Source organism: Aythya marila (assembly GCF_965140915.1).
Source record: "Aythya marila genome assembly, contig: HAP1_HAP1_SCAFFOLD_154, whole genome shotgun sequence".
Classification (NCBI taxonomy): domain Eukaryota; kingdom Metazoa; phylum Chordata; class Aves; order Anseriformes; family Anatidae; genus Aythya; species Aythya marila.
In genome coordinates this window covers 1-25,924 of record NW_028137218.1, presented here as the reverse complement: position 1 = coordinate 25,924, position 25,924 = coordinate 1, and the positions used below count along the sequence as shown (strand labels likewise).

Below are 25,924 nucleotides of genomic sequence, written 5' to 3'. Positions count from 1 at the left end.
ATGGCATCAGTGCCAAAGATTACTTGACTACTGTTAGCTTGTGCAGCACTAAAAGCAGAATCATGTCAATTGCTTATTTGCAGGATTTTTCCTATTTCTAAGAGTTGATATGGAAATGATCCGTTCTGTATCAGTACAATTTCTGAACACTTGAAAAGAGACACTGTGGCTTCCACTTCAGAAAAGAATCTCGAGAGCCGAGTACAGGGGGACAATCACTTCCCTAGCCCTGCTGGTCACACTGCTTCTGATACAAGCCAGGATGCTGTTGGCCCTCCTGGCCACCTGAGCACACTGCTGGCTCATATTCAGCCGACTATCAACCAATACTCACAGGTCCTTGTCTGCCAGGCAGCTTTCAAACTACTCATCTCCCAGCCTGTAGCTCTGCTTGGGGTTGTTGTGCCCCAGGTGCAGGACCCGGCACTTGGCCTTGTTGAATTTCTTGCAGTTGGCCTCAGCCCATCGGTGCAGCCTATCCAGATCCTCCTGCAGAGCCTTCCTACCCTCGAGCAGATCGACACACACCCCTAACTTGGTGTCACCTTCAAACTTACTGAGGGTGCACTCGATCCCCTCATTCAGATCATCGATAAAGATATTAAAGAGGACTGGCCCTAGTCCTGAGCCCTGGGGGACTCCACTAGTGACCGGCCTCCAAGTGGCTTTAGCTCCAGTTAAATGTAACTGGACTACAACAGCAGGCATGCTTCTAGCCACACATGCCTTCTTCCAGAGAGAAAGCTGAAGAACGTGGCAACCCCCAGGCTGCTGCACCCTGAGGGGCAAGGGCAGAGCAAAGCCCAGGCTGGCACAACACAAAGCGTTGGGGACGGCCATGGCTGCGGAATGCTGGCCCCAAGGGCGGTTGGGCGGTTGGGCAGGCCTGTACCGGCTGCCCGTGCTGACGGGGAGGCTGCTCGGCTGCCTGCTCCTCCCGCTCAAGTGTCGGCTCCAGACACAACCTCAACCAGAGGGAGTCAGCTTCTTTTTCCTCTCTAACTGCAAGCAGGACAGTGACACGCTTGGGCCAGGACGAGAGTGACCGCTCCATCAGGATGACGGGAGACAGATTGACGTGGTGAGACACTTGAAGTTGTTGGGCACAGAGGCAGGGTCAGCCCCTGGTCACACGGGGATGCTGCTCTGTCAGTTCTTTCTCTTATTATAGCCAGACACACACAGCGATGGGAAGCAGACGATGGCACAATCGTGGCAACTCTCCCTTTGAGAAGTCAGCTGAGAGGAAGAGCTGCCAACGCTCTCCAGGACAGGTAGGATTGACCCAACCCACACCCACAAGGCTCTAACTGCAAGCAGGAAGGTGACACGCTCGGGCCAGGAGGGCAGTGACTGCTCCATGACGACGATGGGACAGGGACAGCTTTGGGGAGTTGCTAGAGACCCTCGGGCACAGAGGCAGGGGCTGCCCGTGTTAAGAGGGATGCTGCTCTGTCTCGTGGTGCTTCTCTTTCAGCCAGAAACGCACAGGAATGGAACCAGACCACGGCACAATCCTTGCCGCTCTCCCCTTGAGAAGTCAGCTGTAAGGAAGAGCTGCCAACGCTCTCCTGGACAGGTAAGACTGCCCAAATCCATACCCACCAGATACTAACAGCAAGCAGGATGGTGACATGATTGGGGTAGGACGGGAGTGGCCGCTGTATCAGGATGATGGAACAATGACAGCCTCGGTGAGTCACTGGAGACTGTCGGGCACAGAAGTAGGGGCATCCTGTGGTCTAAGAGGGATGCTTGTCTGTTTGTTGATTCTTCTTTTTCAGCCAGAATCACACAGCGATTTGGCCAGACCATGTCAAAATCCTGGCCACTCTCCCCTTTAGAAGTCTGCTTGAATAAGTGCTGCCAATGCACTCCAGGACAGGTAAGATTGCCCAAATCCACACCCACCACTGTCCACAGTAAGCAGGACGGTGACACGATCAGGCTAGGACGGGAGTGAGAGCTCCATCAGGACGACGGGACACGGACAGCCTCGGTGAGTCACTAGATACTCTTGAGCAGAGAGGAAGGGGCTGCCCTTGATCACATGGGGGTGCTCCTCCATTTGTTTTGTCTTTTATTAAAGTCAGACACATACAGTGATGGGACGAGACCACTGCACAATCCTTGCCTCTCTCCCCTTGAGAAGTCATCTGGAAGGAACTTCCAGCGCTCTCTAGGACAGTTAAGATCTCCCCAACCTACGCCCAGCAGGCTGGGCATTGCTGCTCCGTTTGGTGCTTTTCCTCTTTCAGCGAGAACCGGCACAATCCTGCCGTCTCTGCCCTTGACCACTCATCTAGGCGGAAGAGCTGCCAATGCTCCCTAGGACAGGTAAGATCGCCCCAACCCACATCCACCAGCCTCTAACAGCAAGCAGGAAGGTGACATGATCGGGGTAGGACGGTAGCGTCCTCTGTTTCAGGATGACGGAACAATGACAGCCTTGGTGAGTAGGCGGAGATCCTCGGGAACTGAAGTAGGGGCAGCTTGTGGTCTCAGGGGGATGCTGCTCCGTTTGGTGCTTCTCTTTTGCAGCCAGATTCACACAGCGATGGCACCAAACCACAGCACCCTCGTGGCCACTCTCCCCTTGAGAAATCACCTGGAATAAGAGCTTCCAACCCTCTCCAGGACAGGTAAGATCACCCCAACCCACACCCACCACCCATAACAGTAAGCAGGAAGGTGACATGCTCGAGCCAGGAGTGCAGTGACCGCTCGATGAGGACGATGGGACAGGGACAGCTTTGGTGGGTCGCTAGAGACCCTCGGGCACAGAGGCAGGGGCTGCCCTGTTCACAGAGGGATGCTGCTCTGTTTGGTGCTTCTTCTCTATCAGCCAGAATCACACGGCGATTGGACCAGACCATGGCACAATCCTGGCTGCTCTCCCCTTTCGAAGTCATCTGGGAGGAAGAGCTGCCAATGCTCTCCAGGACAGGTAAGATTGCCCCAACCCACACCCAGCAGGTTCGGTGGCACGCAGGACGGTGACACGATCTGGTTGGGACGGGAGTGACTGCTCCATCAGGTTGACGGAACACCAACAGCCTCCGTGAGTCGCTGGAGACCCTCGGGCACAGAGACAGGGGCTTCCCAAGCTTAGAGAGGGATGCTTCTGTGTTTGGGGCTTCTTCTCTTTCAGCCAGAATCACACAGTGATGGCACAAAAACACAGCACACTCCTGGCCACTCTCCCCGTGAGAAAGCAGCTGGAATAAGAGCTGCCAACACTCTCTAGTTCAGGTAAGATCTCCCCAACCTATGCCCAGCATGCTGTAACAGCAAGCAGGATGATGACACGCTTGGGCCAGGATGGCAGTGACCTCTCCATAAGGACGACAGGACACAGACAGCCTCAGTGAGTCACTAGATACTCTTGAGCAGAGAGGCAGGGGCTGCCCATGGTCACAGGGAGGTGTTGCTTTGTTTTGTGCTTCTTCTCTTTCAGCCAGACACACACAGCGATGAGACCAGACCAAGGCACACTCCTGGCCTCTCTCCCCTTGAGAAGTCATCTGGAAGGAACTTTCAGCACTCTCCAGGACAGGTAAGACCTCATCAACCTATGCCCAGAAGCCTTTAAATGAAAGCAGTATGGAGACACGCTCAGGCAAGGAGTGCAGTGACCGCTCCATGAGGACAAACAGACACTGACAGCCTTGGTGAGTCGCTAGATACTCTTGAGCAGAGACGCAGGGACTGCCATGGTTGCAGGGGGTTGTTGTTCTGTTTGGTGCTTTCCCACTTTCAGCCAGAAACAGCGCAATCCAGAAACAGACACACACAGCGACAAGACCAGACCACGGCAAACTCCTAGCCTCTCTGGCCTCGACTGCTCAGCTGGAAGGAAAATCTGCCAACTGTCTCCAGGACAGGTAAGATTTCCCAAACCCACACCCACCAGGCTGTAACAGGAAGGAGGACGGTGACAGGATCGGGCCAGGAGGGCAGTGACCGCTCCATGAGGACGATGGGACAGGGACAGCCTCGGTGAGTCACTGGAGACCCTCGGGCACAGAGGCAGGGGATACTCGTGTTCAGAGAGGGATGCTGCTCTGTCTCGCGGTGCTTCTCATTTAGCCAGAAATGCACAGCGATGGAACCAGACCACAGCACAATCCTGGCCTCTCCCATTAAGAAGTCAGGTGGAAGGAAGTTCCAGCGCTCTCGAGGACAGGTAAGATTGCCCCAACCCACACCCACCAGGTTCTAACAGCAAGGAGGACGGTGACATGATCGGGGTAGGACGGGAGTGGTCGCTGCATCAGGATGATGGAACAATGACAGCCTCGGTGAGTCACTGGAGACCCTCAGGCACAGAAGTAGGGGCAGCCTGTGCTCTCAGGGGGATGCTGCTCCATTTGGTGCTTCTCTTTTGCAGCCAGATTCACACAGCGATGGGACCAAACCACAGCACACTCGTGGCCACTCTCCCCTTGAGAAATCAGCTGGAATGAGCTGCCAATGCTCTCCAGGACAGGCAAGATCTCCCAAACCCACACCCACCAGGTTCTAACAGCAAGAAGGATGGTGACATGATCGGGGTAGGACAGGAGTGACCACTGGATCAGGATGACGGAGCAATGACAGCCTCAGTGAGTCGTGGTAGAGCCTCGGATAGAGAGGCAGGAGCTGCCCATGGTCATGGAGGGATGCTGCTCCTCTTTTTCCTTCTCTTATTAAAGCCAGACACACACAGAATTGACTCCAGACCACGGCACACTCCTGGCCTCTCTCCCCTTGAGAAGTCAGCTGGAAGGAAGAACTTGCCATGCTCTTCAGGAGAGGTAAGATCACCCCAAACCACACTCACCAAGGTCCACAGCAAACAGGACGGTGATTCGATTGGTCCAGGATGGCAGTGAGCACTCCAACAGGATGATGGCAGGAATCAGACTTGGTAAGATGCTGGAGAACCTCGGGCACAGAGGCAGGGTCATCCTGTGGTCACACGGGGGTGCTGCTCCGTTTGTTCTTTCTGATATTAAAGCTAGACACACACAGCGATGGGACGAGAGCACAGCACAGTCCTGGCCTCTCTCCCCTTGAGAAGTCATCTGGAAGGAACTTCCAGCACTCTCCAGGACAGGTAAGATCGCCCCAACCTATGCCAAGAAGGCTGTAAGAGCAAGGAGGACGGTGACACACTCGGACCAGGATGGCAGTGAGCGCTCCATGAGGACGAGAGGACACGGACAGCCTCGGTGAGATACTCTTGAGCTGAGAGGCAGGGGCTGCCCGTGTTCACAGAGGGATGCTTCTCCAGTTGGTGCTTCTCTTTTGCAGCCAGAGTCACACAGCGATGGAAAAAAACGACGGCACAACCTGGCCACTCTCCTCTTGAGAAGGCATGGCAGACTCCTGGACTCTCTCGCATTGAGAAGTCAGCTGGAAAAGGTGTCAGTGATCTCCAGGACAGGTAATTTCGCCTCAACCCAAACCCCAGCATGGTCTCTTTGCAAGCAGGACAGTGACACACTTGGGCCAGGATGGGAGGGACCGCTCGGTCAGGATGACAGGAGACGGATTGACGTGGTGAGACGCTCGAGGTTGTTGGGCACAGAGGCAGGGTCAGCCCCTGGTCACACGGGGATGCTGCTCCATTTGTTCTTTCTCTTATTAAAGCCAGACACACACAGCGATGGAACCAGACCACGGCACAATCCTGGCCTCTCTCCCTTGAGAAGTCAGCTGTAAGGAAGAGCTGCCAACGCTCTCCAGGACAGGTAAGATCTCCCAAACCCACACCCACCAGGTTCTATTAGCAAGAAGGATGGTGACATGATCGGGGTAGGACGGGAGTGACCACTGGATCAGGATGACGGAGCAATGACAGCCTCAGTGAGTCGTGGTAGAGCCTCGGGCAGACAGGCAGGGGCTGCCCATGGTCATGGAGGGATGCTGCTCCTCTTTTGTTCTTTCTGATATTAAAGCCAGACACACACAGCGATGGGACGAGAGCACGGCACAGTCCTGGCCTCTCTCCCCTTGAGAAGTCATCTGGAAGGAACTTCCAGCACTCTCCAGGACAGGTAAGATCGCCCCAAGCTACGCCCAGCAGGCTGTAAGAACAAGGAGGACAGTGACATGATCGGGCCAGGAGGGCAATGACCGCTGCAATAGGATGATGGGACACGGACAGCCTCGGTGAGTAACTGGAGACCCTTAGGCACAGAAGCAGGGGCTGCCCGTGTTGACAGAGGGATGCTGCTCTGTTAGGTGCTTCTTCTCTTTCAGAGAAAATCACACGGAGTTTGGACCAGACCAAGGCACAATCCTGGCCGCTCTCTCCCTGAGGTGTCAGTTGTAAGGAAGAGCTGCCAACGCTCTCCAGGACAGGTAAGATTGCCCCAACCCACACCCACCAGGCTCTAACTGCAAGCAGGACAGTCACACGCTTGGGCCAGGACAGGAGTGACCGCTCCATCAGGATGACGGGAGACAGATTGACGTGGTGAGACACTCGAGGTTGTTGGGCACAGAGGCAAGGTCAACCCCTGCTCGCACAGGGATGCTGCTGCATTTTTTCTTTCACTTATTAAAGCCAGACACACACAGCGATGGGAAGCAGACGACGGCACAATTGTGGCGACTCTCCCTTTGAGAAGACATGTGGAAGGAACATTCAGCGCTATCCAGGACAAGTAAGATGACCCCAACGCACATCCACCAGTCTGGAACAGCAAGCAGGAAGGTGACATGATCGGGTGAGGATGGGAGTGACCGCTCCATGAGGATGATGGGACAGGGACAGCCTCAGTGGGTCACTGGAGACCCTCGGGCACAGAGACAGGGGTGGCCGGGGTCACAGAGGGATGCTGCTCTGTTTGGTGCTTGTTCTCTTTCAGCCAGAATCCAACAGCGATTGGACCAGACCAAGGCACAATCCTGGCCGCTCTCCCGTTGAGCACTCAGCTGGAATAAGAGCTGCCAACGCTCTCCAGGACAGGTAAGATTGCCTCAACCCATACCCGCTGGGTTCTATTAGCAAGCAGGACGGTGACACGATCAGGCTAGGATGGGAGTGACAGCTCCATCAGGACAACGAAACACAGACAGCCTCCGTGAGTCGCTGGAGACCCTCAGGCAGAGAGGCACGGGCTGCCCGTGCTCACAGAGGGATGCTGCTCCGTTTGGTGCTTCTCTTTTGCAGCCAGAATCACACAGCGATGGGAGCAAACCACAGCACACTGCTGGCCACTCTGCCCTTGAGAAACCACCTGGAATAAGAGCTGCCAACCCTCTCCAGGACAGGTAAGATCGCCCCAATCCACACCCCCGATGGTCCACAGCAAGCTGGAAGCTGACAGAATGGGGGCAGGATGGCAGTGAATGCTGAATCAGGAAGACGGGACACAGACTGCCTCGGTGAGTCTCTAGATACTCGTGTGCAGAGAGGCAGGGGCTGCCCGTGGTCACAGGGAGGTGCTGCTTTGTTTTGTGCTTCTTCTCTTTCAGCCAGACACACACAGCAATGAGACCAGATCACAGCAAACTTCTGGCCTCTCTGCCCTCCATGACTCATCTGGGAGGAAGAGCTGCCAACGCTCTCCAGGACAGGTAAGATTGCCCCAATGCACACCCACCAGCCTCTAACAGCAAGCAGGGTGGTGACAAGTTCAAGTCAGGACAAGAGTGACTACTGCATGAGGATGACGGGACAAGGACAGCCTCGGTGAGTCACTGGAGACACTTGGGCACTTAGGCAAGCGCTGCCTATGGTTGCAGGGGGATGCTGCTCTGTTTGGTGCTTCTTCTCTTTCAGCCAAAATCACATGGAGTGTGGACCAGACCAAGGCACAATCCTGGCCGCTCTCCCATTGAGCAGTCAGCTGGAATAAGAGCTGCCAACGCTCTCCAGGACAGGTAAGATTTCCCCAACCTACACCCCAGCATGGTCTCATAGCAAGCAGGACAGTGACACGCTTGGGCCAGGATGGGAGTGACCGCTCCATCAGGATGACGGGAGACGGATTGACGTGGTGAGATGCTCAAATCTGTTGTGCACAGAGGCAGGGTCAGCCCCTGGTTACACGTGGATGCTGCTCCGTTTGTTCTTTCTCTAATTAAAGCCAGACACACACAGCTATGGGAAGCACACGATGGCACAATCGTGGCGACTCTCCCCTTGAGAAGTCATCTGGAAGGAACATTCAGCGCTATCCAGGACAAGTAAGATGACCCCAACCCACACCCACCAGCTTTGAACAGCAAGCAGGAAGGTGACATGATCGGGTGAGGATGGGAGTGACCGCTCCATGAGGATGATGGGACAGGGACGGCCTCAGTGGGTCACTTGAGACCCTTGGGCACAGAGGCAGGGGTGGCCGGGGTCACAGAGGGATGCTGCTCCTTTTGGTGCTTCTGTTTTGCAGCCAGAATCACACAGCGATGGGAGCAAACCACAGCACACTGCTGGCCACTCTCCCCTTGAGAAACCACCTGGAATAAGAGCTGCCAACCCTCTCCAGGACAGGTAAGATCACCCCAAGCTACAACCCTGATGGTCCACAGGAGGCAGGAAGCTGACAGAATGGGGGCAGGACGGCAGTGAATGCTGAATCAGGAAGACGGATGTCCTGGTTTCAGTTAGAACAGAATTAATTTTCTTCCTAGTAGCTGGTGGAATGCTGTGTTTTGGCTTAGGATGAGAAGAGTGCTGAGAACACCCCGATGTTTTAATTGTTGCAGAGCAGTGCTTATACCAAGCCAAGGACATCTCAGCCTTTTGCTCTGTCCTGCCAACAGGCAGGCTGGGGGTGCAGTAAGAGTTGGGAGGGGACAGACCCAGGACAGGTTACCCAAACTAGCCAAAGGGGTATTCCATACCATCTGATGTCATGCTAAACAATATTTAGGGGTGGCTAGCTGGGTGGAGGGGGGCCGGACTGCTCAGGGTTAGGCTGGGCATCGGTCAGCGGGTGGTGAGCAATTGCATTGTGCATCACTTGTTTGTACATATTATTAGTAGTAGTACTATTATCATCATTGTATTATTATTATTATTATTATTATTATTATTATTATTATTATTATCATTATTATCATTATTATTTTCCTGTCTTAATTAAACTGTCTTTATCTCAACTCACGGGCTTCACTTTCCATTTCTCTCCCCCGTCCCAGAGAGGGAGGGGGAGGGTGAGCGAACGGCTGCGTGGTGTTTAGCTGCCAGCCGGGTTAAACCACGACACCTCCTCTCTGCCTGCTGGATGCCCACTCTCTTCTCTGAGACTGCAGAGTCACAGGTTCCCAGTTTCCTGGCTTTAGTTCTTTCCCTGTGGCTGAGCTCACAGTGGGAGATCTCTCACTTTCTGAAGGGCTGCAGTCACAGGCTCTGCTGTCCCTGGAGGTACTTTGGTCTCTGCAGGCAGCTCCAGATTCCCCTCCTCAAGTTCATCACCTACGGGTCACATGTGGGAACAGCCCTGGCTATGTAATGCAGTGACCATTTGCTGCCTCTGCTGTCAGTAGAGACCCATGGATGAGTGTTAAATCTAGCCCTTGGTCTCTGACAGGTCACAATGCAAAAATGAGCCATTATCTCCAGAACTGAAACAGGAACAGATCCTTGTGGGGAACAATCATTTGGGCCTATTCTTGGCAGTGGTTTGGGAAGGAAAGCCCAGATTTCAGGCATTGCACTGGGGTAATTCTGTTTTATTACAGAGATGTCATGAGAGAGTCTTCAGTGACTCACAATGTTAGATGCACATTTATACAGCCTCCATATGAGACAGAACAGGTTCATTCATTTATAGCGGGGGGTGGAGTGGAAGGAGGGATGGGAGAAATGCAAACACATGTAGGAATGCAAGGCACACAGGAACTCATAGTGATGATGATGATGATGACGGTGATGATAACAATAAGAATAAGAATAAGAAAAACCAAAACACAGTCCTGGAAGGGGATGTACTGGGGCTCATTACTGAAGAGTGAAGGGGTCTTTATGAGTACTGAAAAAAATCCAGATCATCATTTTCCAAACTGCATCCTTCAGTTCCTGGTTCCTCATGCTGTAGATGAGGGGGTTCACTGATGGAGGCACCACCGAGTACAGAACTGCCAACAAAAGATTTTGGGATGAGGAAAAGATGGAGGGAGGCTTCAGGTAGGCAAATGTGACAGTAATAAGAAACAGGGAGACGACAGCCAGGTGAGGGAAACACATGGAAAAGGCTTTGTGACGGCCCTGCTCAGATGGGATCCTCAGCACTGCTCTGAAGATCTGCACATAGGACAGCACAAGGAAAACAAAACACACAAATAATAAACAGGCACATACCACAAGAAGCTGAACTTCTCTTAGGTAGGTGTCTGAGCAGGAGAGCTTGAGGATCTGGGGAATTTCACAGAAGAACTGGTCCAGGGCATTGCCTTGGCAGAATGATAGGGAAAAGGTATTAGCAGTATGCAGGACAGCATTGAGAAAGCCACTGCCCCAGACAGCTGCTATCATGTTGACACAAGTTCTGCTGTCCATTATTGTCCTGTAGTGCAGGGGTTTGCAGATGGCAATGTAGCGGTCATAGGCCATGATGATGAGAAGAGAAAACTCTGCTGTGACAAAGACAACAAACATAAAGACCTGGGTGGAACAACCTGCATAGGAAATGATCCTGGTGTCCCAGAGGTAGTTGGCCATGGCTTTGGGAACAGTGGTGGAGATGGAGCCCAGGTCGAGGAGGGTGAGGTTGAGGAGGAAGAAGTACATGGGGGTGTGGAGGTGGTGGTCGCAGGCTATGGCTGTGAGGATGCGGCCGTTGCCCAGGAGGGCAGCCAGGTAGATGCCCAGGAAGAGCCCAAAGTGCAGGAGCTGCAGCTTGCGTGTGTCTGCGAATGGCAGGAGGAGGAACTCTGTGGGGACGGTGCTGTTGGACATTTGCTGTCTCTGGGACAAAAAAAAAAAAAACAAAAAACAAACAAAACAAAACAAAACAAAACAAAACAAAATAAAAACCAACCAAACAAACAAAACAAAACAAAACAAAAACAAACAAACAAAAACAAGCAAACAAACAAAGAAAAACAGAGACGAGTTACCGAAACTTCTCTGAAAAAAATCCCCTGCTTCTTTCACAGAAATCACCATTCTCTGAGCTTGCATTTCAGCTATGGAAGTGACACTGCAGGGCAGGTACTCTTAGCCTCATCATGGTGTATCACCTTGCAAGACACAGGCTCCTCTCTTCTTCTGGAGGTCCAGCTGAGGAGGAGGTGGCTCATGCCCTAAAGCCCCTGAGGGCAGAGGCTGTGCTGGGTGGCAGAGGAGAGCAGGGGGTTGTGCAGAGAAGGTGCCTGCACTGCAGGCCTGTCAGGGAGTACCTGAATCCCCCCTCCCTTGGTGTTTCAGGCAGCAGCTCCCTCTCGCTCCCTGCCCAGGTCTCTGCTACCTGGAGCTGTCCCTGCTGGCATCTCCTTCCCTGTCCCCACATCTCCTCCCTGCCATTGCTATCAGACCCCGTCCCACCCACTGTGTGCTCAGCTCTGCCTGCAGACACCTGCAGGCAGATTTTCAGGGACAACTCCCTGTGTTTACTGGGAGTTTTTCTATTGTAAAAAGAGGTAACAAGAACTGGGGTCTCAGTGCCTTCATAGTAATGTAGAAATAAACTCCCATTTCCCAAGGCCACCCAGCAAAGCAAGAGGAGAAATATCAAAGCACACAATGCTTCTCTTCAAGAATACCTTGCTCTGATTTTTCTCTCATGGAGTCTACTCTGAAGTGCCCTGGAAGTGCTGTGGTGCCGTGAGCAGGCTGCCCGAGGCAGCAGCCTCCAGCCAGCAGCAGGATCCTGTCCTGCCAGGGGGCTCCTTCCACACACAGCTTCTCCCCACAGCACCCTGGGCAGGCTGAGTGCTGAGCCTGGCAGGCAGCAGAGGCCCTGCCTCAGTGCACAGCCCCTGGGGCACAGCAGGGACCCTGCTCTGCACCACAGCCCTGGACACCCCTGCCTGCACCCTGGCTGCACAGCCTGCAGCCAGCCCTTTAAGAACGAACCCTCATGTCCTGTCCCTCTGAGAGCTGTGGCAGGGAATCCCTGCTTTGGACCTTGTTATTCTCATCTATTTCAAAGAAGCTCTGAGAGTCGCCCTGAAAGCTCCACAGGCTGTGGGATTTGCCAGCAAATCTGGAGATGGAACCAGGAACAACAGCTGTGCTGCCCTGCAACCAGAGACTTACCCTGTTCAGGGCTGTGAAGATTTCTCCCGCACTGAGCTCTCAGCATCCCCCCTCCACACTGCCTTTAACATCTCCCTCCCTTCTCTCACTGCCTTTGTCCCCTGCAGGCAGTGCCCCCAGCCCTGCTGCGTTGTGCAGAGGAGCTGCTCCTGGGCAGAGCTGTCTCTCTGCAGCGCTGCCCGCTTGCCAGGAGCTTCCTTTGGGCCCAGGAGCCCAGCCCAGCTCAGCAGCACAGGGAGCTCTTGACAAGTCCCTGTGCCTCCAGGGGAATCCAGCCTGAAACAGACTGAAACATTCACTAATATTTTTTCCCTCCACTGAGGAAGGAAACTCTTTTCCAGCACTATCGTACCTCATATCTGAAAAAGTATTAGTTCTGTGAGTGACCTTTCTCTGCAGAGCTGCTCTCAATGATTTCTTCTCCCAGTCTGTACTCATGGCTGAGATTGCCCTGGTCCAGGTGCAGAATCTTGCATTTGGACTTGTTGAACATCATTATGTTAACATTGGGCCCACTTCTCAAGCTTGTCCAGGTCCCTTTGAGTGGCTTCTCTTCCTTCTGTTCAATCAGCTGCACTCTCAGCTTGATGTCATCTGCAAACTTGCTGATGGTGCACTCAATCCCACTGTCCATTTCATTGACAAAGATTTTCAGTAGTCCCAGTCCCTGGAGAGACCCCCGAGGTAAACCTCTCTTCACCTGCCTCCAACTTGGAGATGGAGCCATTGACCACCACTCTCTTGGTGTGACCTTCAAGCCAATTCCTTACCCACTGAGCGGTCCAACCCTCAATCAATTCAAGAAACTCCTAGAGCATGTTGAGGATAAGTTTCTGGTCCAGACATTTGGACCGATTTGGAGACCAGGATGTCATGTGGGACCATGTCAAATGCCTTACAGAAGTCCATGGCATCAGTCAGTCTTCCCTTGTCAACTGATGCAGTCAGTTCATTATAGAAAATCAGCAGATTGGTCAGGCACAATTTACCTTTAGTGAAGCCATTCTGGTTGTCTTGGACCACGCCTTTGTTTCTCTTTTTCTTGCACCTGCCTTGATATTGCTTCCAGGAGGATCTTTCCCAAGATCTTGTCAGGCACAGAGGTGGGGCTCATCAGTCTGTAGTTCCCAGTGTATTTTTTCTACCATTTTTAAAAATGGGAATGATGTTTCCCTTTTTCCAGTCACCTGACTGCATGACCTTTTTAAATATGATGGAAAGAATCTTGGCCACTGCATCAGCCAGTTCCTTCAGGACCCTGGGGTGCAAGTCATCAGGCCCCATAGACTTGTATGTCTTTACTTTCATCAGGTGGTCTCAAACTCGCTCTTCACTTACAGAGGGTGAGACTTGACTCCCTCAGCCTCCATTTACAGGTTCAAGGAAACAAAAGTTCAGACTCGGGAAGCCTGACTGGCAGTGAAGACCAAGGCAAAGATATTGTTGAGTACCTTAACCTTCTCCTTATCTGCTATTACCAGTTCACCCTTCTCATCCGTCAGAAGGGACACACTTTCCTTCGCCTTTCTTTTCTGGCCAATGTACCTCTAGAATCCCTTCCTGTTATTCTTTGCATCCCTTGCCAAGCTCAGTTCTGTCTGTGTCTTGGCTTTCCTGATCCCATCCCTGTATATCCAGACTGCATCCCTGTACTCTTCCCTGGCCACGTGTCTCCATTTCCACTGCCTGTGCATTTCCTTCTTGTGCCTCAGTTTGACCATCGGGTCCTTGCTCAGATGCCCCAGTTGTCTGCCCTCCCTGCCCACTTTCTTATGCAGGAGGATGGAGAGTTTCTATGCTCTAAGGAGAACATTCTTAAAGAGTTGCCAGCTCTGTTCAGCTTCTTTGTCCCTAAGGACAGTATTCCAGGGGATCTCGTCCACAAGGTCTTTAAGTAGCTTGAAGTTGGCTCTTCAGAAGTTCAAGGTCCTGACTTTGTTCTTCGCCAGGCCCACATTCCTTGAGATCACAAACTTAACTAGGACATTGTCACTGCAGCCCAGACTGCCTCCAATCTTAACCTCTTTCATGAGTTTGTCAGCACTAGTGAGCACCAGTGCCAGTAACACTTCTCTAGTTGTTCTGTATACCTGGACTGGGAACTTGTCCTCAACACTCTCTATTTGTCTCCTGAATTGCTTACAACATGTTTTGTAGCTTTTCCGTCAGACACCCGAGTAGCTGAATTCTCCCATCAGGATGAGAGCATGTGAGCGTGGCACTTCTTGTAGTTGAAGCATGAAGGCCTCATCCACAAGCTCTTCTTGATCAGGTAACCTGGAGAAGACCCTAACCACAAGGTGTCCTTTATTGGTGCGGTCTTTAACTTTTGCCTACAAGCTCTCGACCTGTCCATGGTTGTTTCTCAGAGGCATCTCTTTGCAATCAATCCTTTCCCTAACATACAGGGCAATACTCCCTCCCCTTCTTCGCTGTCTCTCTCTTCTGAAGAGCTTGTAACCCTCAGTGCTTCCACTTGTGTGAACCGTCCCACCACGTTTCCATGAGAGTAGTTAGGTCATATTTGTCTAATTGCATCATGGTTTCCTTCAGCGACCATGAGATGGTGGAGCTGATTCAGAGGGGAGGGTAGTATAGCTCACAAATAGCAAGCTCAAAATCTTGGCCGTCAGGAGAGCCGTCTTTGGCCTCCTCACCTATCTGCATGGAAGAATCCTGTGAGTTTAGGAAAGCTATAACCTACCTGTAATTGAACTTGGCCAAGGATTTCAAAGGCAGTAAGAAGGGCTTCTGAAAGTATATAGGTGGCAAAAGGAAGGCTCCAGAAAATGTGGACCCACTGCTGAATGAGGCCCAATACCAGTTGAAATGAGACATGGAAAAAGTTGAGGTACTGAATTCCTTCTTCACCTCAGTCATTACTGGCAAGACTGACCTTCAGAAATCCCAGGTCACAGAGAACGTAGGAAGGTCTGGGGCATGGGCACTTGGAGGGAGTGGATCAGGTCAGGGCATACTTGACAAAATGGGATATATACAAGTCTATGGATTGCCTGACAAATCTGTGATATCTGACAAATCGTCTGGACTTCTACAAAAGGGTTACAGAACTGGCGAATAGAGGAAGGACTAACATCATCTACCTGGAACTGTGGAAATCATTTGATGCTGTCCCCCATGATATCCTTGTCTCTAAATTGGACAATGATTTGACGAGTGGACCACTCAGTGGGTAAGGCATTGGCTGGATAGTTGCATTCAAAGAGTTGCAGTCAATGACTCAATGTCCAAGTGGAGATCAGTAACGAGTGGTGTTCCTCACAGGTCAGTATTGGACTGGCACTGTTTAACATCTTTGTTGGTGACATGGCCAGTGGGATCAAATGCACCTTCAGCAAGTTTGTTTATGACAGCAAGCTATGTGGAGAAGTCAACATGCTGGAGGGTAGGGAAGCCATCCAGAAGGACTTTGACAGACTTGAGAGGTGGACCTGTGTGAACCTCATGAAGTTCAGCCAGGCCAAGTGTAAGGTCCTGAATCTGGACTGGGGCAATCCCAAACATATTTACAGGCTGGGTAGAGAATGGATCGAAAGTAGCCCTGAGGAGAAGGACATGGGGGTGCTGGTGGATGAGAAGCTCAACATGAGCCAGCAATGTGTGCCTGCAGCACAGAAAAACAACATTATCCTGGGCTACATCAAAGAAAGCATGGCCAGCAGGTGAAGGAAGGTGATTCTCTCCCTCTGCTCTGCTTTTGTGAGAACTCACTTGGGGTCCTGCATTCATCTCTGGGGTCCCCAGCACAAGAAGGACATGGAAGTATTAGAATGAGTGCAGAGGAGGGACACAAAGATGATTAAGGGTCTCAAGAACCTCTCCTAGTGGAGAGGAGAGCTGGGAGGGAGTTGGGGTTGATCAGCCTGGAGGAGAGAGGGCTCCAGGGTGACTGTATAGCAGCCCTCCAATACCTAAAGGAAGCCTACAAAAAGCTGGGAAGGGACTCCTTGTCAGGGAGTATAGTGATAGGACAACGAGTAATGGTTTAAACCTAAAGAAGGGTAGGATTCAATTAGATTTAAGGAGGAAATGTTTTGCTCTGAGGAGGGTGAAGCACTGGAACAGATTGCCCAGAGAAGTTGTGGATGCCTCATCCCTGGAATTGGTCAAGACCAGATTGGATGGGGCTTTGAGCAACCTGATCTAGTGGAAGGTGTCCCTGCCCATGGCAGGGGGGTTGTAATTGGATGATGTATAAAATCCCTTCCAAGCCAAACCATTCTAAGATTCTATGATTCTATTGGACCTGATGGGATTCACCCATGAGAGTGGAAGGAGCTGGCTGATGTCCTTGCAAGGCCGCTCTTGGTCATCTTGGATCCATCCTGGTGACTAGCAGAAGTGCCCCAAAACTGGAGGAAAGCAAATGTCCATCTTTGCTGCAAGAATGACAAGGAGGAGGGCCCAGGGAAGTGCAGGCTGCTTAGGCTCCACTCCATCCCAGGAAAGGTGATGGAGCAGCTCATCCTGGAACCCTATTCCAGGCACAGGAGCAACAATAATATCATCAGGAGCAGTTGGGATATCTTCATGTAGGGGAAGTCACTCTTGACCAACTGGGACATGAAATGCCCCTGATGAAATAACAGGCCTGGCAGAAGAGGGCAGAGCAGTGGATATCGATACACTTTGACTTCAGTAAAGTTGCGAGGTAGATTAAACCTGGTAGGCAGCTAAGCACCACAGGGCTACGAGCTCATTCCTCCTACCTAGTGGGGTGCTTTGAAAAGAACTGAAGGTAAAAGTGAAAAAAAAAAAAAAAAGTGGGCTGGAATAAAGACAGTTTAACAGCTAGATGTGCACACAAGCAACGACAACAACAAAACAACCAACCAACAAACAAACAAAAAACAGAACTTATTATTTTATTATTCACCATTTGCCATTGACAGGCAGATGTTTAGCCATTTGCAATGTTCCTCATACCACCAATAAAAGACAAAAACAGATTTTGCTAGTGTTGCTTAAATAGTTAAATAAATGCCTATCTTTTTATTCATGTCTCAGCTCACCTCAGTAGACACATGGACTTAGTAGAGCAGGACCAGAGGAGGACCACAAAAATGATCTAGAGCACGTCTGCTAAGAGAGGATACTGGGAGAACTATGATGATGATGATGATGACGACTATCATTATCATTATCATTACCATTATCATTATTATTTACTGGAAAAGAGAAGGCTCTGGGGAGACCTTACAGCAACCTTCCTGTACATAAAGGGAGCCTACAGGAAACCTGGGGAAGGACTCATTGCCAGGGAATGTAGTGATAGGACAAGGGGCAAAGGCTTTCAAGTAAAAAAGGGTAGATTTAGATTAAATATTAGATACTCACATATCGATGAACCATGTCTGCACAGCTGACCTCCGCAGAGCATCCCCACCCATCTCTTCATTGATTCCTGTGACCTGACCAGACCTATGTCACCTCCCCTGCCTCCTCTAAGACCAAGTGATTGCTGCAGAACCTCTCAAGCCCTGCCCAGCCTCGTGGGGCCAAATCCCTTCATTTACATCATAAGAGTGCAGGAATGAGGGATTTGAGGTTTGGTTGTTCAGTTTAGAGTTTAGGGATTGTATTTTACCTTCCAAGTTTAGGAACTGGGCAAGGTCTTAAAGGGAGGCTTGTGAGTTCTGCTTTGGGTAGACAGTCAGTGTTTAGGGTATAAGCTAGATTTTTGGTTAGGGTTTTATTATGTACCTTGTTATGGGATGATATCTGGCAATATAATTCAAGGAATTAAGAACTAGGGATTAGCAAGAGCAATATGTTAAGACTAAAGGTAAAAAGTAATTTGTTTGGGGTTTGACTTCAAGTTAGGAAATGAGGTTGGGGTTTAGAGTAATGGATTCCTTTCAGGGTGAGGGAGAGCATTTAGTACTAGGTTAGCACTAGGTTTTCAGGTTGCTGGTTAGAAATTTTGCCAAGGCCCAACATGAATGCTTTCCCAGTGAGTGTTGCAGAAGCATCAGCCTTACCTGAACCCCTATCACCGCTTTGAAATCTTTCCTTTCTCTTAGCCAAGTCCCTCTTCTCTCACCAAGGTCTTGCACCTTTACTCTCCTGGATTTCCCTTGGCCTCAAATACGTGTCACCCTGTTGGGGACAGCTTTCTGATGGCCTTTGTGACCTCAGAGGCTCTGCCTCCTTGCTGCTGGCCAGCCAGGTGCTGGGACAGACGTGACCTCACAGCCAGCATCCACAGGGCTACAAGGAGCTGTTGTGGTCAGGAGGCCTCTTTTCAGCCCACCAAGGAGCACGGGTTGCAGGGAGTGCCCTGCACAATCCCTCAGGTACTCTGTCTCCCAACCAGCTCATGCTTCAGAAGACCTCACACAAATCCAGACTCACATTTCCCCATGTAGTCTTTGCAAGTCCAGAGCATCCTGAAGGAAATGGCCACCTCTCTGTAGGAAAGTGATTCAAGAACTGACTATATATTTTAGAAAAATGTTGAGAACTCTTCAGAGGAGTTGCTGTGAAAGTCATGATGACTAGCATTGGTCATATCCATATGCAGTGAACAAAGGCCCAGCCCAGACTGCTCTGTGGTTCCCCTAACTCTGCCAGGAGGCCAGCCCAGCCCAGACCCTCCCCAGCTCTCCACACCTGCCTCTCCTCTCCCCAGCCCAGCCCAGCAGAGAAGTCCAGACTGGGCTGGCCCCAAAGCTGAAAATGAAGCAGGGGAGGTCACTGGCAGTGTCTCTGCTGCTGCAATCTGCAGGAGAAAAACCCTACCGATCCACCTTCCCAGACAGCCTGCACTCTCCCCTGGGCCAGTGCCACTTCCCAGCACAGCACAGCACCACACTGCTGGCCCTGGGGTTCCTCAGGCACCACCACTGTACACACACAGCACCCTACTCTGCTCCTGGGACACCCCATATCCCACATAGACTTGCCCCAGCCCAGCATGATTGGGCTGGCCTGAGCAGCCATTCCTGCAGCCCCTGCCCATGCTGCCCACAGCCCCTCAGCTGGCGGTGCTGCCCTGCAGAGCGAGGGGACTGTGGTGCATGGGGCTGTGAGGCACTCTGCAGGGCCGTGCTGGTCAGGCTGTGAAGGCAGAGCTAACTGGTGTGGGGGGCACTGCCACTGACTGCCTCCCACACAAGTGGTTCTTTGTCCATGGAGGGTGCGCACAGATAGCCCGCCTTCTTCAGAGTCAGAGACTCGAATAAATTCATTGAAGGGACCCACAAGCATTATCAAGTCCAACTCATTTCCAATGTGAGGAGAAGTTTTGGGGTGATTCACTCGATCCAGACTATGAAATTTCACTGGTTGAATAAGTAATAATTTTCCCAGTCCCTTTCCCATTGCCTTGTGTTGCAGAGCTCTCCTTTGTCTGTGGAACACAAATAATGATCATATTTCTCTCTGGACACCTGTATCATCTTATCATCATTAGTAGACATCTTATCATCAGTAAAACAAAGTAAGAGTAAAAATAAAAGGAAAACAAAATGAAAACTGTATCTCGGTCTGTAACGAGTCGCATTATCAGTGATATGCAGAGGACAGTAACTATATTGCTTCTGAAAAACACCCAGACATCACTTTCCACACAGCATCCTTCAGCACCTGATTCCTCATGCTGTAGATGAGGGGGTTCACTGCTGGAATCAACACTGAGTACAGAACTGCCAGTAAAATATTCAGGGATGATGAGGACATGGATGGGGGTCTCAAGTAGGCAAATGTGCCAGTGCTGATGTACAGGGACACTATGGCAAGGTGAGGAAGGCAAGTGGAAAAGGCTTTGTGCCGTCCAGGCTCAGAGGATATCCTCAGCACAGCCCTGAAGATCTGCACGTAGGAGTAAAGAATGAAGAGAAAACACATTAAAAGTGAACATGCAGTAACAACAATAAGCCCAACTTCTCTGAGGTAGGCATCTGAGCACGAGAGCTTGAGGATCTGGGGAATTTCACAGAAGAACTGGTTCACAGCGTTGCCTTGGCAGAATGGTAGCGAAAATGTATTGGCATTGTGCAGCACAGCATTGAGAAACCCACTACCCCAGGCAGCTGCTGCCATGTTGACACAGGTTTTACCACATATGATGGTCCTGTAGTGCAGGGGTTTGCAGATGGCAACATAGCGGTCATAGGCCATGACGGTGAGAAGATAAAACTCTGTTGGAATAAAGACAGCAAACATAAAGACCTGGGCAGCACATCCCAGTAAGGAGATGGTATTGTTGTCCCAGAGGGAGTTGGCCATGGCTTTGGGGACAGTGGTGGAGATGGAGCCCAGGTCAAGGAGGGCAAGGTTGAGGAGGAGGAAGTACATGGGGGTGTGGAGGCGGTGGTCGCAGGCTACGGCTGTGAGGATGAGGCCGTTGCCCAGGAGGGCAGCCAGGTAGATGCCCAGGAAGAGTGCGAAGTGCAGGAGCTGCAGCTGGCGTGTGTCTGCAAATGGCAGGAGGAGGAATTCTGTGGGGAAGGTGCTGTTGGACATTTGTTGCATCTGGGCATGGTTGCCTGGCCATGGAGGAAAAGAAAGAGACATGTTAGAGAGACTTTTCTGAGCAAAAACTAAACCTTATTTCATAGAAATCCTCCTCACCAAGACTGCATTCTCACTGCCTCTTCATCTCAAGAAGACTTGCTCCTGCCTGGAGCTCTGCATCTCTCTGCCTAAGGGTGCCACAGATACCATGCAGATCCTCTTTAGACTGAGCAAGAGTTAGTACTGCCGAACAGTATGTAGTAAAGAGCACCAGGAATGGATCTCAGACATCTGCTGGCCAGAGGCATCTCCCTCTTTACAAGTGCTGAGAAGGAGTTCCAACAATCCCACAAAAAACAAGGAAGGTTGTGTTGGTGCTCTCTGTAAGCTAAAGAGTGTGAAGTGAAATTGTGAGGCTCCTCAGACCTAGAGGTCCCTTTCAGTATAATGCTCTATTAGTTTCAGTCCCTTGTATAATCCTGACAACAGCATTATCATCCCCCTGACTGCCCTCCAAAGCAGGAAGTTGAAAGCAGAGACCTCAGAGAGTGCCTTTCCTTCAGGTATGGCAGGTATTGTTCTTCCCTTTCAAGAATCTCCCCTGAAGATGTCCTGTGGGTGCTGTGGAGCTCTGAGCAGGCTGCCCCAGGAAGCAGCCTCTTAGCACCTGCAGGAATCACCTGCCCTGTCCTGCCCTGCTAGGGGGGTTTCCTTCCACCAAAATCTTCTCCCCGCAGTGCCTCAGGCAGCTCCCCGGGCAGGCTGAGTACTGAGCCTGGCAGGTGGCAGAAGCCCTGCCCCAGCACACAGCCCCTGGGGCACAGCAGGGACCCTGCTCTGCACCACAGCCCTGGACACCCCTGCCTGTACCCCAGCTGCACAGCCTCTAGCCAGCCTTGTGGGAAGGAACCCTCATGTCCTGTCCCTTTGACAGCTTTGGTAGGTAATCCCTGCTCTGGAGCTTTTCACTCTCCTCTTATACAAAGAAACTGTGAGTGTTCTTGTGAAAAATCCTATAGGCTGTGGGATGTGCCAGCAAATCTGGAGATGGCACCAGGATCAACAGCTGTGCTGCCCTGCAGCCACAGACTTACCCTGTTCAGGGCTGTGAAGACTTCAACAGTGAGCTCTCAGCATCCCTCCTCCACACTGCCTTTAACATCTCCCTCCCTTCTCTCAGCTGCCCTTGTCCTCTGCAGGCAGTGCCCCTAGCCCTGCTGTGCTGTGCAGAGGAGCTGCTCCTGGGCAGAGCTGTCTCTCTGCAGTGCTGCCCACTTGCCAGGAGCTCCCGTTGGGCCCAGGAGCCCGGCCCAGCTCAGCAGCACAGGGAGCTCTTGACAAGTCCCTGGGCCTCCAGGGGAAATCAACTTTGAATCAGACTGATGCAATCCCTGATGTTTCCTCCCTTAGTTGAGGAGTGACACTTAGTGTCAGCAGTGTCATTTTTCCTATCATGAGAAGTTTAATCAAAGAATCAGCTTTTCCTCTTTCACTTTTAGGCAGGACACCCAGTCTACGGCTGGCATGAATCACATTTTCCCAAGCTGAGGGAAGTGATCACAGGGAGCCAATTGATGCATCTCATTCTGAGTTTGATGTCCTAGGCCTGTAATGGAGCCCAGAACCTTCCATACCAGTCACAAACCCACACAATTTCCGATTTCTCTAAACTCTGTTCAGATATGTAAAAAATACTCTAGATTAAGCTCCCATGGTAGTTACAGGAGATAGAGAAGAGTGGTGAGTAGTTCAAATCATAGAATCATAGAATATCTCAAGTTGGAAGGGACCCACAAGGATCACATCCAACTCCTGGCACCACATGGGTCTACCTAAAATTTTAGACCATGTGACTGAGTGCACAGTCCAAACGTTTTTTAAACTCTGACAGGCTTGGTGCACTGACTACTTCCCTGGGGAACTAGTGAGGTGTCCAACCACTGTTCTGTACTTGTATGCTGCTCACCTGGGATCCTCACTAAAAGTCTTTTATTCTTCTTCCTCACACCCCTTGGGATGTGGGACCCCACAATTTCAGGATAGTGACTGCCAGGGCTGACACGGATCATCACATCCCTGACCAGCTCTTTCTGGCATGCAGGTATCAGATCCAGGTTTGTGTTTACTCTGGTGGCCCACCTGGCAGCTGGACCTAGAAGCTATTTCAAGACGCTCTAGAAAGTACCTGTACTGTCTCCACAGAGCTCTGTTCCCCTTCTGGAAAATGGCAGGAATGATAAAAAGCCCTCAGGGAGACCCACTCATACATCCAGAGACTTCTTTGGGGTGCTTAACAATGACTATGTCCACTTAGTCGTCCTGGCTGCAGGTTCTTTTTCTCCCACCATGCTATCCTTTCTCTGCCCCCTTCTCTGATTGGCACCCACAAGGGCTCACAGAACTTTTCACAATGTCACATAAAGGAGCTCCATATATCCAAGCAGCTTCAATGAGGAAATCTAACTCTGGATCATTCCAGCCTGTCTGTCCTGAAGTCTGTATCCACCCACTGAAGGATCCCATAGCTACATGTCCTGTCCCACCATGCCTTGGCAGTGACTCCATGGATGTCAGAAATCACAGGCTGCAGCTTGTTCTGATCTGTGCTCCTGGCTGAGGGTGTCGGTACATCTTTGGGCTGTCACATCTCAGCTGTTGGACCATGCCAAACTCTGCCTGCTGTCTGCAATGACAACGAGAAACAGAGCTGGGATGAGCAGCTCTAGCAAGAAATGGGTTTGCTTTCGGTCTATGTCTGCATCCCCTGTGGGCCATTGGTGGAGGTTATGCAGCTCTCCAAGAATCTCAAGGTACTGCTGAGAGGCACACTCTGAAAATGGTTGGTCTGTTCCTTGACAGATACATAAAAGGATAAGTAAAGGATGGAGGAGAGAGAAAGGAGTTTGAGAGCACAGGCACATGAGTGGAGTGTCCTACATCTACTAAAGGGGCCTTACTGAGACATCTTGATAGATTGGAATGGTGGTCAGTCACCTACCATTTAAAATTTAACAAGAACTAATGCCAGATGCTGCACATCAGACAGTGTATTCCTGGACATACATATAGATTGGGGGATAAGTGGATGGAACATAACCCTGCAGAAAGAGATCTGGGGGCTGTGGTTCATGGTAAGCTCAGGATGAGTTAACAATGTTCCCTGCAGTGACCATGGTCGAGTTGATCCTGCAGGAGGGCAGCATAGCTGACAAATAGCAAGCTCACAACTCTGGTCTTTGGGAGAGCAGTCTTTGGCCTCTTCAATATCTGCTCGGAAGAACACTGTGGGATAAGATCCTGGAGAAAAGAGCAGTCCAACAAAGATTGTTAATATTCCAGGATAACCTCCTACAACATCGATAACAGTACATCCCAGGAAAGATGAAATCAGGCAAAAATGGCAAGAGGCCTGCATGGATGAACCAGGAGATCCAGGCCAAACTCCAACCCAGAAAAGAAGCATAGCAACACTGGAACAGATAACATGAGAGGAATACAGAGGCCTTGTGTGGGCATGTAGGGATGAATATCGGAAAGCTAAAACCTGACTCTAATGGAATTTGTCCACAGATGTCTACGGCAATAAGAAGGGCTTCTGGAAGTACATAGGTGACAAAAGAAAGGTTCTGGAATATGTGGATCCACTGCTGAATGAGGCCCAGGATCTGTTGACACAGGACAGGGAAAAGACAAGAGGTGCTGAGTTCCTTCTTCACCTCAATCAGTACAGGCAAGGCTGCCCTTTGAGAATCCCAGGTCACAAAGAAAGGGGAAAGTCTGGGGCAAGGAAGACGTACACTTGGTGGGAGTGGGTCAGGTCAGGGCATACTAGACCAAATGGGATACACAAGTCTATGGGAGCTGATGGGATTCACCCATGAGAGCAGAGGGAGCTGGCTGATGTCCTTGCAAGGTCACTCTCTTGGTCATCTGGGATCAGTCCTGCTGACCAGGAGAAGCACCCCAAGACTGGAGGAAGGCATATGTACTTCCTAGCTGCAAGAAGGGCAAGGATGAGAGCCCAGGGAAGTACAGGGTGTTCAGGCTCCACTCCATCCCTGTGAAGACGATGGAGCAGTTCATCCTGGAACCCATTTCCAGGCTCAGGAAAGACAAGAAAATCATCTGGAGCAGCTGGGACATCTTCATATAGGGGAGGCCACGCTTGACCAATTTGGATATGAAATGTCCATGCTGAAATGACTGGCCTGGCAGAAGAAGGCCGAGCAGTGGTTATAGATCTCCTCTGACTTCAGTAAGGTTTTGTAGTGGACTAACCTGGAAGTAGCTAAGCACCACACAGCAGCTAGTTTGGTCCCCCCACCCAGTGGGTCTAAAAGTGAGAAAGCTTGTGGGCTGAGATAAAGAGAGTTTAATAAGTAAAGCAAGAGCTCTGAACACATGCAAAGTAAAATGAAAATAAAATAATGAAATGAAATGAAATGAAATGAAATGAAATGAAATGAAATAAAATAAAATAAAATAATGAAATGAAATAAAATAAAATAAAATAAAATAAAATAAAATAAAATAAAATAAAATAAAATAAAATAAAATAAAATAAAATAAAATAAAATAAAATAAATGTAATAAAAAGAACTCGTTATTCTCTACTTGTCATTGACGAGCAGAAGTTCAGCCATTTGCAGGAAAACCATGTTTCATCAAGTGTAACCATTAGTTGCAAAGGAGGATGTAATATTTCTCAATATTCCTCACACCATGAATAAAAGAAAAATACAGACTTTTTTAGTGTTTCTTCAATAGCTCAATAAGTGCCTATCTTTTTATTTCTGTCTCAGCTCAGCATAATAGACACATCAGCTTAGTAGAGCAGGTCCAGAGCAAGGCCACAAAATCTTTCAGAGGGCTGGAGCAGGTCTGTTATGTAGAGAGGCTGGGAGAATTGGGGTTTGTCAAGATGGAAAAGAGAAGGCTCCAGGGAGACCTTACAGCAACCTTCCATTACCTAATACGGGCCTACAGAAAAGCTGGGGAGGGACATTTTATCAGGGAATGTAGTGACAGGACAAGAGGTAATGGCTATAAAACTAAAAGAGAAAAGTTTTAGATTAGATATTAGACATTCACTTACTGATGAACCGCGTAAGCACAGCATCAAGGGTTTCTGTTTCTCATACTGCCCCCCATGACATGTGGGTTGAGAGCGTGCAAGATATTGTGATGGGACACAGTCAGAAAAGCTAACGCAAAGAGATCAAATTGCTGTTCTCCACCATTCAGCCCCCC

General features: G+C 50.5%; 2 protein-coding genes across 2 annotated transcripts; both read right to left on the bottom strand.

Moving 5' to 3' along the window:
* Positions 1-9,937: 9,937 nt before the first annotated feature.
* On the bottom strand, positions 9,938-10,894 carry LOC309891020 (olfactory receptor 14C36-like; the record flags this gene model as incomplete). The annotated part of the gene is made up of 1 exon (XM_082785415.1): positions 9,938-10,894. The coding sequence occupies one exon, from the start codon at positions 10,892-10,894 to the stop codon at positions 9,938-9,940; it is 957 nt and encodes a 318-aa protein (XP_082641541.1).
* An 8,853-nt stretch (positions 10,895-19,747) lies between these two features.
* LOC309891019 (olfactory receptor 14A16-like) lies at positions 19,748-20,683 on the bottom strand (the record flags this gene model as incomplete). The annotated part of the gene is made up of 1 exon (XM_082785414.1): positions 19,748-20,683. The coding sequence occupies one exon, from the start codon at positions 20,681-20,683 to the stop codon at positions 19,748-19,750; it is 936 nt and encodes a 311-aa protein (XP_082641540.1).
* Positions 20,684-25,924: the final 5,241 nt, after the last annotated feature.